The 12,707-nt window shown below is 43.5% G+C and overlaps 1 protein-coding gene across 2 annotated transcripts in view; it reads right to left on the bottom strand.

Annotated features, from left to right (window-relative positions):
* Nucleotides 1–12,707, bottom strand: part of LOC135377823 (zinc finger protein 236-like) — a 38,970-nt gene that overhangs the window by 26,106 nt on the left and 157 nt on the right. For both annotated transcript variants that reach the window (XM_064610525.1, XM_064610524.1), the window contains exons 2-12: nt 7,795–7,991; nt 7,187–7,513; nt 6,035–6,334; nt 4,848–4,987; nt 4,572–4,699; nt 4,015–4,216; nt 2,644–2,788; nt 2,153–2,575; nt 1,786–2,047; nt 385–569; nt 30–293 (exon numbers count right to left, since the gene is read on the bottom strand). In XM_064610525.1, coding sequence (XP_064466595.1) covers nt 30–293; nt 385–569; nt 1,786–2,047; nt 2,153–2,575; nt 2,644–2,788; nt 4,015–4,216; nt 4,572–4,699; nt 4,848–4,987; nt 6,035–6,334; nt 7,187–7,513; nt 7,795–7,980 — 2,562 coding nt within the window. In that variant the 5' untranslated portion in view covers nt 7,981–7,991. The remainder of the gene's footprint in view (nt 1–29; nt 294–384; nt 570–1,785; nt 2,048–2,152; nt 2,576–2,643; nt 2,789–4,014; nt 4,217–4,571; nt 4,700–4,847; nt 4,988–6,034; nt 6,335–7,186; nt 7,514–7,794; nt 7,992–12,707) is intronic.

The raw sequence follows: 12,707 nt of genomic DNA, 5'->3' as shown, positions 1-12,707 counted from the left end.
AACAGTTACTAAATTGCATGCCAGCTTACGTTGCACTTGAATGCCCGTACACCCAAATGTGTCTTAAGGTGGGCTCGTAAGACTCCATTGGAAACAAAGCAGCGTTTGCACTCCTCACATCGAAATGGCTTTTCACCCGTGTGAGAACGCAGGTGTTGTTTCAGGTGACTGGAACGCTTAAATCCTAGTGGGCACAAGTGGCACTTAAATGGCCGATCAGCCCCAGCCATTCGGTCAGGAACTTCCAGGGGACGGGGTGTGCTATCTTCTGCTTCGGATATATATATCGGCTCCTGGAAATGTTTTGAAGAAAACAAATAGAATCAATTCGTGCCTGTTTAGCAGCTAATCAAGCCAACAGCAAAAAAAGAGAAAGCTGACTACCTGTATGGGAATAAAAGAGCCCAAGTCCTCTGGTTCACCTGGTGCATGTAGTACCCTCTTCTGAGATGTTGCTGTTACATTTTTTGCCCCTTCTTCATTAAGGCAGTGTGTTACAACGTGACTTTTGCAGCGTGTTGAAGAACTAAAAGACTTGCTGCAAACACCACACCTATATGGCTTGTCACCTAGAATATACATATTAACATTTTGCCTTTATGTCATTCCTTAAGGCTACTATTTTCAGCCTCAGACTGAAATACACATTGTAAAGCACATAACCACCTGTGAAGCATCCGAACATGCAGTGATAGATGTGAGAATTTTGAGGCTTCCTTTTTATGTTTAGAAGTGATAAGAAACGAGTTCAGGTAGCCATATGTACTTCATTGATTTTGAATTTGAAGTAAAGAATGAGTTGCAGAAATAATTTAATACAGTGAACTCCCGTTAAGACGAACACGAGGGGACCGCGGAAATTTGTTCGTCTTATCAGAAGTTCATCTTAACAGAAGGACCCAAAAGTGTCATAGAAAATGTCAAAAACAGGGTAGCAATTGTGAAACGGCATATTGGCAACATGGCAGCATACAATAGCTTACTTCCTGCCAGTTTGGCCACCTACTGAAGCGTTATTAAGCCGCTGGTTGCCCACTGCTGCGCACGCGGATAGAATGGGCCCTAACAGCACGCGAACGGCAGTTCCCCCGAGACTGCACGCGAATTGCGCAATCGCACGTGCCGCACTCTAAGGAGCGAACGTATTCCGAATGCCTGCACATCAAAAGACACCACAAAGTTTGGGTTTCATGTTATGGTGCACTTGCAAAAGGGGGAAAGGCTGTGTGTGGTCGGCCCAAATAGGGAGGGCTAGATTTTGAACTTTTCGCCATCCCGTAACATTTGCAAAACGCTCGTGCTCCCCGGTTGACGGCCAATGCGCGTGACGGAATGAGCGCGCAAATTTTGAAAAATAGCTATAACGATCGCTATGTGCAGATCAAGATTGAGCCCCAAACGACCACAGAGTCTTTCTGCGTGGCGGGGGTGGTGGAAGCTGAGCCCCAAAGGTGCCGTGTGCACAGCATCACGTGCCTTCCTCGCTTCCGTGCGTGCGGCGAAGCCCGTTTACAGGCGCCGCGGGCGCCGGAAAAGTTTGGGTTATCCGAAGTGCCCGCGGTGTCTGTTCGTGTTAAGCGGAATTTTTTTACATAGCGTCTATGGGAAAACAAACAAATGTCCGTAATTTGTTCGGCATAACCGGAAATTCGGCTTAAGCGAGTTCGGCTTAACGGGAGCCCACTGTACATTCAAGAGCAAGGTCAAGACCTTGTTGATGTGTGTTTTGCGTGTCGTTATGCATTTCAGATAAATGTTTATAAAACCTAGTGGAACAATGCTTGCCAGTATGAGTGCAGAGGTGAACTTTGAGAGACCCCTTGGCCGAGAAGCTCTTGTGGCAAGTAGGGCAGGTGTATTGCCTTAGGCCTAGGTGGGTGGCACGCATATGAGCCGTGAGAGTACTTTTCACCGCAAAGGCCCTGAAGCACCGCTCACACTTGTAGGGCTTCTCTTGGGTGTGAATACGAATGTGACGCACCAGGTCACTCGGCTTCTTGAACTCCTTTGTGCAGTACATGCACTGGTGCCATCGAACTTTGCCAACCTAGCAAGTGGATTAAAATCATGCAAGTACTTTAGTATTACGTGAAGCAGAGGTAAATACATCAAATATACTGAAAATGGATTATCTTTGGTAAAGAATGCTTACAATGCGATAGATGTGCATCTTGAGCTGTCCTGTAGCAGTGTCCGCTACAGACATCACCATAGCCTCCCCCGTTTCATTTGGATACATCCCCTGAGGGATAACTGCTACACCATTTGTTTCAGCACCATCTGGAACTGCACTACTGTCAGAGGTGGCTGCAGCAGGTACATGTGCCACAGAGGTTGGAGGGCTGTCAGCCGACGGAGCAGCCCCACCCCCAACTGAAATTTCTAATGTATTTGACTGAGAAACAGAAGGATTGCTGGTATTCGCATCTTTGGCTGTCGTGGTTTCATTCGTTGCAGGAGGCTCACTAGTAGATGGACCCTGAGTAAGGCCACTGTTTTCTAGGGCCTGCTGCAGGAGGTCAGCATTTCCACGATCTTCTCCACCAGAACTGCCATTTTGGGATATTTTCTTCTTCTGTTTGGTGAAGACAAGTTTCAATTCACATACAAGACCAGTTTCAATCTTGTCGTGAGAGAGAGTACCTGCAACATTTTGGTTTTGGCCAGATTTTCTAGAGCATCTTTCTTGCTCACTACTCCACTGAGGACTACATGACCAGAATGGGCACGGCTCATATGAGCATTGAGGCTCCCCAGTTTACGGAAAACGCAGGCACACTCTTCACACCTATAAGCAAGGGAACACACTGTCAGAAAATATTCTCCTTCATTACAAAAACAATGTCCAGCATGCTGATATACTTGTACTTGTATTTTATGAGGAAGTGTCGCAACAATGCCTTTTTCAGCACAACTTTCATAAACCACAAGCACTACGAAGTTCAGAAATCTGCTTTCTGTGAGTCTGTGGAAGGTAGTGGAATCTCATGTTTTGCAGAATATGCAGCATGTCTCAATTACCCTTCCGCAAGTCTGGTACCATCCATCACAGATCATAAGCCACAAGACACATGGGTGTCATGAAGTGCGAAGTGAACTAGCAAATGTACAAGGAACAAAACAAGGAGCTGGACAGTTCAATCAAAGCACATTTTTACCAGGCTTCATTTGCGGTTTGCAAGTCACACCATCAACAGTGGTTCGCCAGTGGTTCGCCAGTGGTTCGCCAGTGGTTCGCCAGTGGTTCGCCAGTGGTTCGCCAGTGGTTCGCCAGTGGTTCGCCAGGTTCGCCAGTGGTTCGCCAGTGGTTCGCCAGTGGTTCGCCAGTGGTTCGCCAGTGGTTCGCCAGTGGTTCGCCAGTGGTTCGCCAGTGGTTCGCCAGTGGTTCGCCAGTGGTTCGCCAGTGGTTCGCCAGTGGTTCGCCAGTGGTTCGCCAGTGGTTCGCCAGTGGTTCGCCAGTGGTTCGCCAGTGGTTCGCCAGTGGTTCGCCAGTGGTTCGCCAGTGGTTCGCCAGTGGTCACGAGCTCACTCGCGCGCGCAAGGGCCAATCGCAATGTTTATTTGAAATCACGTCCGTCTCATGACATTTGGAGCGCGCCAACTTGAAAAATAACGATAACGCTTGCTATGTGTCAGTTCAAGATCGGGGCCCAGAACTACAATACCATGTTAAAACGTAGGTACAGCAAGGTTTGACCACTGGAAGCTGGTAAAACTGTGTCTGAGTATGTAGTATGCAGACAGGATAAACAAGATGTAGCTGCAGCTGCTTGACTATCCAGTCATTGCTCCAAAAATTATGTATTTTTTTAGTGAGGTTGTGGATTTAAGAACAGCAGAAAAAGAAAGATTTTACACTGCAGAAACTACATGGCTTTGTCTGTACATCAACCAGCAATACCAAATGAGCCTATCATGTTGTAAGCAAACACTAGAAGCAACATGAAGTCTTCCAGTTGTGGCATTGAGGTCCTTGCCCACTCCAAGGAATTATGCACTATTTTTCCTACTCACTTGAAAACATTCGATGCTTGCTCAGGATCAGCAGAGTGAACACGCTGGATATGAGCACGAAGATTCCCTCGCTGAGAAAATGAAGCGGGGCAGAAATCACAGTGATGAGGACGTTCCCCACTGTGTTTGGTCATGTGGATCTGCAGTGCCCCTTTTTGGTTGAATGTCTTATGACATATGGCACATTCAAACGGACGTTCTCCTGCAACACAGTTTGGGCTCAGCTGCTTATGTGAATAACAGATTCATATCATTACCAAAGTATTTGCAAACATATGCATAATAGAGTGTGAAAGGCAAAATATAATAACATTACTGCTAAGAAAAATAGCGACAGTCTAAAGCAGGATTCTAATTATTACATTGGCAGATCATTTTAGATCTGAAATGGTAGATCTGGAAGGGTAGAACCACAAAAGTAAGGCACAGATACTCGATAATAATTTTGCTGTAGAGGCTCCCATCAGCAGGGGAAGCTTCAACCATCTATAATCTGCAACTATCTCTACAATCATCAATAACAACAAAAAGTGATGTGACTGAACACATCCACAAACCTGTATGTATTCGATTATGCCGGATCAATTGGCTGGGCTTTTGAAACTGCTTCTTACAAGTGTTGCATTTGTGGGCAAACTGTGTTCGATCAATGTTTCTCTTGTATGTTCGATGAGACAGAGATGCTCTACATGTGCACGATGCAGGGATATGAAAAAAGAAACATTTTGACTTGTAAACCCACAGTCATCAACCCACAGTCACCAGTCCAGTGAGCAATTTGCAAAGGTTACTGCAAGTACGAAACACTAGGTTCCAGAGATGAAAAAACTCACTTAATTTTTACATGGATCTTCATGTGGTCTCGTAACAGTGACTGCTTCGTGAATTTCTGGGGGCACTGCCGACAAAAATAGTATTTGACCCGGGAGCCCAAGTCCTCCTTGTGACCTTGGGCATGGCGATCCAACTGCGTCTATTGCAAGAACTGCCAGTTAGAATGGATTGAACTGATGGAGGATGCTTGACAAGCAGTTTTCTTTCAGCACCTAATGAACTGCTTCACAGATACATGTACCATTGGGTCACTTATTTACCCTGTCTGCCTTGCTCACTTTTCCTAATGTTCATGGGCTCTACTCCAGCTCATACCTAGACAACTCATACCAGACAACTCATACTTATGGCCTTGTGTTTTTGGGTTAAACCCGGCAGCTTCTTTCATGGTAAATCATTAGTTTCGCACGGAATTTCGCGGAAATCCGAGTGGATCAAAGGACGCAATTGGCGTCGTCTCAGGCTCTCCAACATTGTATTTTGCACAGCAGCAGCCATTTCACCGATGAAGCCAGTGGTCTTCGTCTGTCCACACCTGTAGCGCTTCGCTTCGTCACATTTTGGGATCATGTTCCCGAGCAGCAGTCACACGTGGTCACTTATGCTCTGCGGATCATTGTGCTCAACCAGAAAACCGTGGAAAAGGCACTTGACACGTATGAGGAACACGTACAGTTATTTCTTCTGTTTGGTGAGTGCCATCAGAGGAGACGAAACTACTATCCAAGACTGGACTGATGACAGGGCGATAGCACGTCTTCTCAAACACATGTTACAGGCTGTCTAATTCCTCAGGAATACGTTTGTGCAGCTTTTAAAGGAAACCAAGAGAAAAAAAGCCCAATGCCACAATTTTCCAGGAGATCAGATGGTGCGTCCATACAATTGGGAGACTGAACAAAATTCGGGAGTCTCCCGGTTAATCCAGGAGCGTTGGCAGGTATGCATTTCCTTCAGTATCAGTCACACTGTGTGAAATTTTTTCCTGATAAGGCCTTTCCCAGTAAGGCTTGAATTGGAATAAGCTCAGATTGGTACAACTTGAGCACGGTATGAGCTGAGTGTGGGAGGAGTTGTCCTGGTAAGAGTCGTCTTGGTATGAACTGGGTGGTCGCCTGTTCATGAGAAATACTATTCAAAATTTTCAGAAGCTTTTCTGTTGGTGAGCTAGTTCTTATAGGCTTACCTGTGTTCCAAACTCATCACCACATTCTGAACAGATGAGGTTTTCTTCTTTTTGATGCAGCATCAAGTGTGCCCTGAGGCTGGCAACTCTAGAGAAGTGTTTCCCACATTCAGGGCAGACACAAGCTTCATCCCCTGTCATGTGGGTGACTGCATGCAGGCGAAGGTTAACTTCGTGGTTGAATGAGGCATCGCACTTAACGCAACGGTGTGGCTTGTCCTCAGTGTGGTTCTTGCAGTGTTTTTGCAGTTGGTTCCACTTAGAGAAAATTTTGCTGCATGTGTCACATTTGAAGGGTGCCTACATTGAAGAAATAATTAGGGTATGATGTTTTGGGGGGGTAATATCTATCACTCAGTAATACCTGGTATCTATTTTCAGGTAATACCTATCATCTCCCAATTGCAACTAAGCAACCATGTTAAGACCTACTTCATGGCTTCAATTTATGACCAATATCATGCAAAGAAGGACCTCGACAACAGAAGCTTGTGCGCATACTGGATTTTTGCATAAATCAGGGCCCACTTGCACAATTGTTGAAGAAATTTCTCACTGCTGGTCGCAATACTGCTCATGCATAGAGCACTTGCAAAGCTACTGAGGACAGCACTGAGGAATTTCCTAAATGTAAGCGGGTTGTGGTTCTTAGTAGGGTTTACTCAACAGTAACAGGTTTCATCCACACAGCTTTAGAAGAATGGGCAAGTGGGATAAAACCACGACAACTCCTCTTGCTAAAGAGAAGGAAGGGAAAATGTGGATGGGTTCTGTGGATGAGGAGTCATATCTTCTGGATATGCCTTTTGTCTATATCCTCGCACTAAGCAGCACAGGGAGCTCAGACGTCTAACCCAGAGGTTGATCACAGAAACAGGTGCTTACAGATTAACAGTAGATCTTTATGAAAAGTCAAGGTGTACAGAATTAATAGGGCGTCCTATAGACATAAAGAATCGCCCTACATGTTGTTGCTTGCAGCCCATTAAAAGCTACATCCAATACATAGCCCCTGATCTGAGTTCAAACAAAACCTGAAAATGCAGGCTCGAGAAATAACCCCACTTACATGAACTGCAAACATACAAAACCAATGCATTCAGCAGGTGCTTCTAGTTGCTATTTACAAACAGTACAGCAAGCACCATGTACCTTTCCAACTGGAGGGTCAACATCATCCATACGGGGCAACACTCGGGGTAACTTCTTGCCACTGAACGGTAGTCGTGGAGGCAACTCAGTAATGGTTGCATGAATAGTTTTGATGGGACCTTTGGCAGTTGTAGAGCCATTGAGCAATTGGGTGGACTGCTGTGGTTGTTGCAACAGTGTGACTGCCTCAGTATCTGATTCACCTTGGACAGCCAACTGCAGCACGTTATTCCCGTCACCAAGTATGCCACTACCGCCAAGAAAAGACAACTGTGAGGTGTCAACAAGGAAGGCATTGCCATCTGCTGTTGTCCCAATCACGAATCCCTGAAAAGAGGCCACCCTGTTACATTCTGTGCTTAGCACATGCACATAATATTGAAGAGACGACACAAAAATTACAAATAAGATAACATATGCTCAAGATTAAGACGTTCAGTATGTGAGACATAGGAGCACAGCTACAGTGACATTTCATCTCTTGCCCTGGAAGGGTCCCACAGAAGGTTATGCATTGCACTGGGGTTCTGGATCAACAAACCCCGAGAACAGTCCCATTGTCGCCAGAAAGGTCACATAGATTCACTAATTCTTCCAGCAGCTTTTACCTGTGCACCATTCAAGAAGGGTAGAGTAAGATTCATGACTGGCAAAGGGGTAAGTGTGGCTGCGCTTGTGGTCGTAACATTTGCTAATAGGGAAGATGCATTGGCCATGGTCACATTACTTCCAAGATTGACAGAATGAGAACTCTGCACTTCCACGGCAGATGTAGGTGCGATTGCTTCACTCATGATACGGCATTCTGAAACATAATAAATTAAAAGAAGAGTCAAGTTGAGTTTTAGAGGTAATATATGTTGATACCCAACTTTGAAAAGAACATTAGCAAGCGCATCTTACGTGCTACAGTGTGACAAGGAACAAAATAGCAAAAATAAACACATTCATTGAGGGATATTTTGATATACAAATAAACTGATGGCAGAAATGGAGGTTGGCTACTGCAACTAGTTAACATGACTAGTACAAGATTGCTAAATGCAAACTTCACCAAACCATTTTCTGTGCTCTCAAGTTTTTTAAGTATTCTTAAAGGAAGCACATAGGTCTCTTCTCCATTCCTCATCACTTTCACCTTCCTCAATGTGCAAAACCTCTCATGCACTTCTCGAAAGGTTGGTACATACGTTCAAGGCCTTAAGAGTACTTGCAAAACTCAGTTTGGGGTTACTTCAAGAAAAGTACCCAAATAAAGCAAGGGTTGTTCACAGAAGCAAAATATGTTATTAGAGAATATGGCTTGTATGTTCATTTTCAGCTACCCACATATAGGAAAACCCCAGTTAAGCAACAATTATTTAAGAAAGTTACAGTTGACCCTCATATATCCAGGCACTGGCAGTTTCCAGCAAAAATGTCCGGATAGTGGGGGATCCAGATAAATGGAACTCAAGAGCAGGCGAGCCATTAGTTGTCAACCAAGCCCATGTTTACTTTGCACGGCATAGAAAATTGTCACTCTCACTATGAAGACGACGGAAACACACATTTAACAAACAACGCAATAGTACAGCTGCAGTGGTTGTGCTGTTTGTTAAATGTGTGTTTCTGCCACCTTCATGATGAGTTTGTATAGTGCTGGACAAAATTTTACTGAACACGCACTGGCACATTTCTTCTTCAGAGTGACACGTTAGCAGCAAATGGGACCGTACAGACTCACAGACATGCGCCTAGGTAACCCAGTCACCGGTATGAAAGTTCGCACGGTACCATTTGCTGCTAGCATGTCAGTCTGAAGAATGAATGCGCCAAAGCGTGTTCTGTGATCTTTTGTCCAGCACTGTACCAACCTATCCAGCGTAACTTGAGTATAGAAAATTGTGTGAGCCAATTGAGTAAAATTAAGTTCCTGTAAAATCTACTGATGATGTTAACTTGAAAAACATTATTCTTTTGCTCATAAAATGCCAGAGCAATTCCCTACGCACTTTGCGTATCGTGAGCTACTTTGCGCATCCCCAAGGGTCGCAACATTGAGTTCCTCATTGTCAACGAATTCATGCTGGTCAATGTTGGCATACTCCAGAACTTTGGTGTTGTGCACAGCTGTCAAACTGTTTCTGCATAAGGGAACACGGCTCCCCAAGTGAACAGTTTTCATCGCTCAGCAGATCATCTGTAGTGGATCCATCTTGTCAATGTGCGGTACATAGGTACAAGAAAAACGGGGGAAATTCCTGAAGATTGTCGTCCCGCTTGATCATAGGTCACGCACTGTCAGTGACTCAGCACCAGATAACTAAAAGAGGTTTGTTGGGCATTTTCCTCGTCAGTTCCTGGATTTCTGTCTTGATCCGCAAACTTAAGCCTGGACAAATAAAGGCAAATTGCATGGACTGGGATCTGTCCCCATGTTTCTTGTCTGGATAGCGTGAGATCCGTATAAGTGAAGCCCGGGGGGTACACGAGGGTCGACTGTATTGCATCTAGGTCACTTTTCACCCAAAGTATAGCAGTGCAAAACATCCTGTGATCTTCAAAACGTTAGTAGAGTAAAATCACGGAGCAAACCGATAGAGAAGAAAGAAGGTTAAAGTGAAAAAAGAAAAAAGCATGCCAGGAATAAATGTTTTATGTAACACAATATTTTTCCCAGATGAATTTTGTCATAGGAAAATCATATTAATCCTGGCAACACATTTGTAAAAGTAACTACAAGGGTAAATTAACCAAACACAAGTTAGTCGAACAGAGAAATATATCCCGGGTACAGCAGTAGAGAGGATTGACAAAGGATTACCTGAAAAGCATTTAATTGGAATTATTCAAGAACTTATATCTCAATATTTACACCCCTGCTTTCTCACTACATCCTCTGCACTACCAACGGCGGCACCCACATCATTCCCGTTATTGACCTGCTCAAGAATGTCAGTTTTTGCCTTTTTTATGACTTATGCACATACTGAGACAGTCGACTATTTGTATCAACAACCCCTGTATTCACCTCTACTGTTTGTTTTAACAGGGGAAGCCCACCCTAAAGAAAAATGACACAGCAGCCCACTACTACTACTGCTGCTGCTGCTGAGCTGCAATGCATTAAAGTAGCCCACAATCCATATAGCCAAAACTAAAGGAGCGGAAGCATGCAGCATTTCCAACACTCCCTTTTTACTTTAGTGTCCATATTCATGAGAAGCACCCCTATACTGTAAACAAAAATGTAGTTAAACTTGTTCAGGGTATGACAATGAAAAGATGGCTCCCATTGTTCAGGGTGGCACTTACAAGCAATGCCCAGATAGAGGTGACGAGGCTTGTACGTTAGTCTGCTCCTAGTGTGTTGACCAAAATAAATTACAAGCACTCAAGAAGCCTAAAATTTACAAAATATTGTTTATTTCCTCTGAGTCCTGTGAGTTTATGTCCTGTGCATATGGCAAGGAAATGCAGTGCAGCTGAACATGCAGACCACCACCAAAACTTCTAGGATGTGGTGTCTGCTCAATTTTGACACTGCACAAATGTTAAGACACAGTGTTCTCAAGATTTGAGGGGGGAAAACATTACCTGACCTATACCTATGCAGACATCCACACAAGATTTTCTTCCAAGAACTGAGCAGCGTACAAACTTTATTTATGGTTTTGTTGCCAGGAGAGGGATCAAAAGGGGTTAATACCCAGCATTCTATGTTAGGTTTCTAGCTTCAATACATTTTTTCAAATGTTTATCAGCATCTATTTCTATTACAATGGAGGCATGCATGTGACTGCATAAACAAAACACAGATGCCCTCTAAGAGGAGCTTTCGCCATACAGAATACGGCCAATTGTATCAGTGTCCCCTCTGTTTCTGTTCACACTGCCTTCAAACACCTTCTGCAACTTCTTACTTTTCTTGACCTTGTTCCTTCTCCAAAGTCCTTCCAGATATCTTTTTTCCTCTTTGTTTTCCCATGCCGCGTGTATGTAATGCGATTGTCGTGAAAATTAAATGCCGCTGCTGTGAGCCGCTGTGTCGTGTCTGTTTTTCTGTGCCACACATCACTCAGGCTTTCTCAAGATGGAGTTTTTCCACCAGATCGCCTCCATCTATATCATACTATCATAGTTTGTAACTCCGATAATATGAGTGGTCACATCTGAGAGAAAGATATTTCAACATGTGTGTCAACCATTTTCTGTGTATATTCAGCCTAGAGATATTTTGAATAAGTTACAGAACAAAGAAACAAGATGCAAGCAAGCTGGTGTAGGCTAGTTCTTGGTAACATTTCCTTGAGTCTGGGGATATATAGAGAAACATAAGAAGACAAGACCAGAAGAGATGAGTCCCGTCTCATCTGCTTGTTTGTCTAACATTCATAACTCCCCAGACTCAGGGAATTGTTACCAACAACTGGAATAAGTTACATTGATGGAGCTTCAGAGGGTCACTGGTTCGGTATTGCATGAGTGTGTGTTTACGAACAGGATCTTTTATCTTCATGCCATACAAGTAAAACACATACGGTCTAGAATAAACAACATTCTTTACCACTAATCTAACAATGAACTATTGGCCATGTGTCGAAGCATTCTGGTGTACCTGTGTCAATGAAAATCAGGAGTTGTATGAATTAGCAGGGTTTAGCTTGCATCACTATGATCTCTCAGCTATTCATAAATGGTTTCCAGTTATTACAAACCCATTATATTTTATTATGCACATTACATTTCATTAGTTTGCAAAGTAAAAACTTGACTGTTAAACAAAAATTATGAGGTACTAAGGCACCAGAGCCTTTCCATCTACACATCTTTATATCTATTCATGATGTACATCATGACTTCGTTCAGTCGGTTAACATAACAATATTCTCACAATGTGGCCAAATTCACTACACGTACTTTTTGACGCGCATATTTTGTTGTCTGTTCTATCATACATACTCAATTTTGCGGTGCTCCTATTTAGTTAATTAGTGTCACTGATGTGTTGCAAAACATGCGTCTATGCAAAACATGTGATATGTCGTAACGATTGTATGGATGTTCGCAAACGTGAAGCACAAAGCAATTTACTTTTCTTTTTTTTTTCTTTTTTTCGTGCACAATATATGCACCTTGGGAAGGTATGTGTCATATCAACTGCGTCTTAGTGGTCTTAGTGCAAAATGTGTCTTTGACACTGTTACAAGCCGAACTAGTAAAAAAAGAGAAACAGAAAACTCGATAAGCTTAACCGGCCACTGCTTAAGTTCCCAAAAACTGCTGAAATACTACACAATAAAGCGTCGAAACTATAATTCTACTTAATATCGCACACGATAAACAAAAACAGAAGACGGTTAATCCAAACAAAAATCGCCATCTTGTAGAAGCGTGTGAGCTCCCTAGTATTATTCCGCCTTCACAACAATTTTCGAGATATTCATCCGCTATGAGTTTTCTTTTTTATGTATCCATATCGGGTTCAAACTGGACACTAGCAAATCAATCACATGAGAAGACGACTGCTGTGAATTGT

Source organism: Ornithodoros turicata, chromosome 1 (genome assembly GCF_037126465.1).
Source record: "Ornithodoros turicata isolate Travis chromosome 1, ASM3712646v1, whole genome shotgun sequence".
Taxonomy (NCBI): Eukaryota; Metazoa; Arthropoda; class Arachnida; order Ixodida; family Argasidae; genus Ornithodoros; species Ornithodoros turicata.
This window is presented reverse-complemented; position numbering and strand designations above follow the sequence as displayed.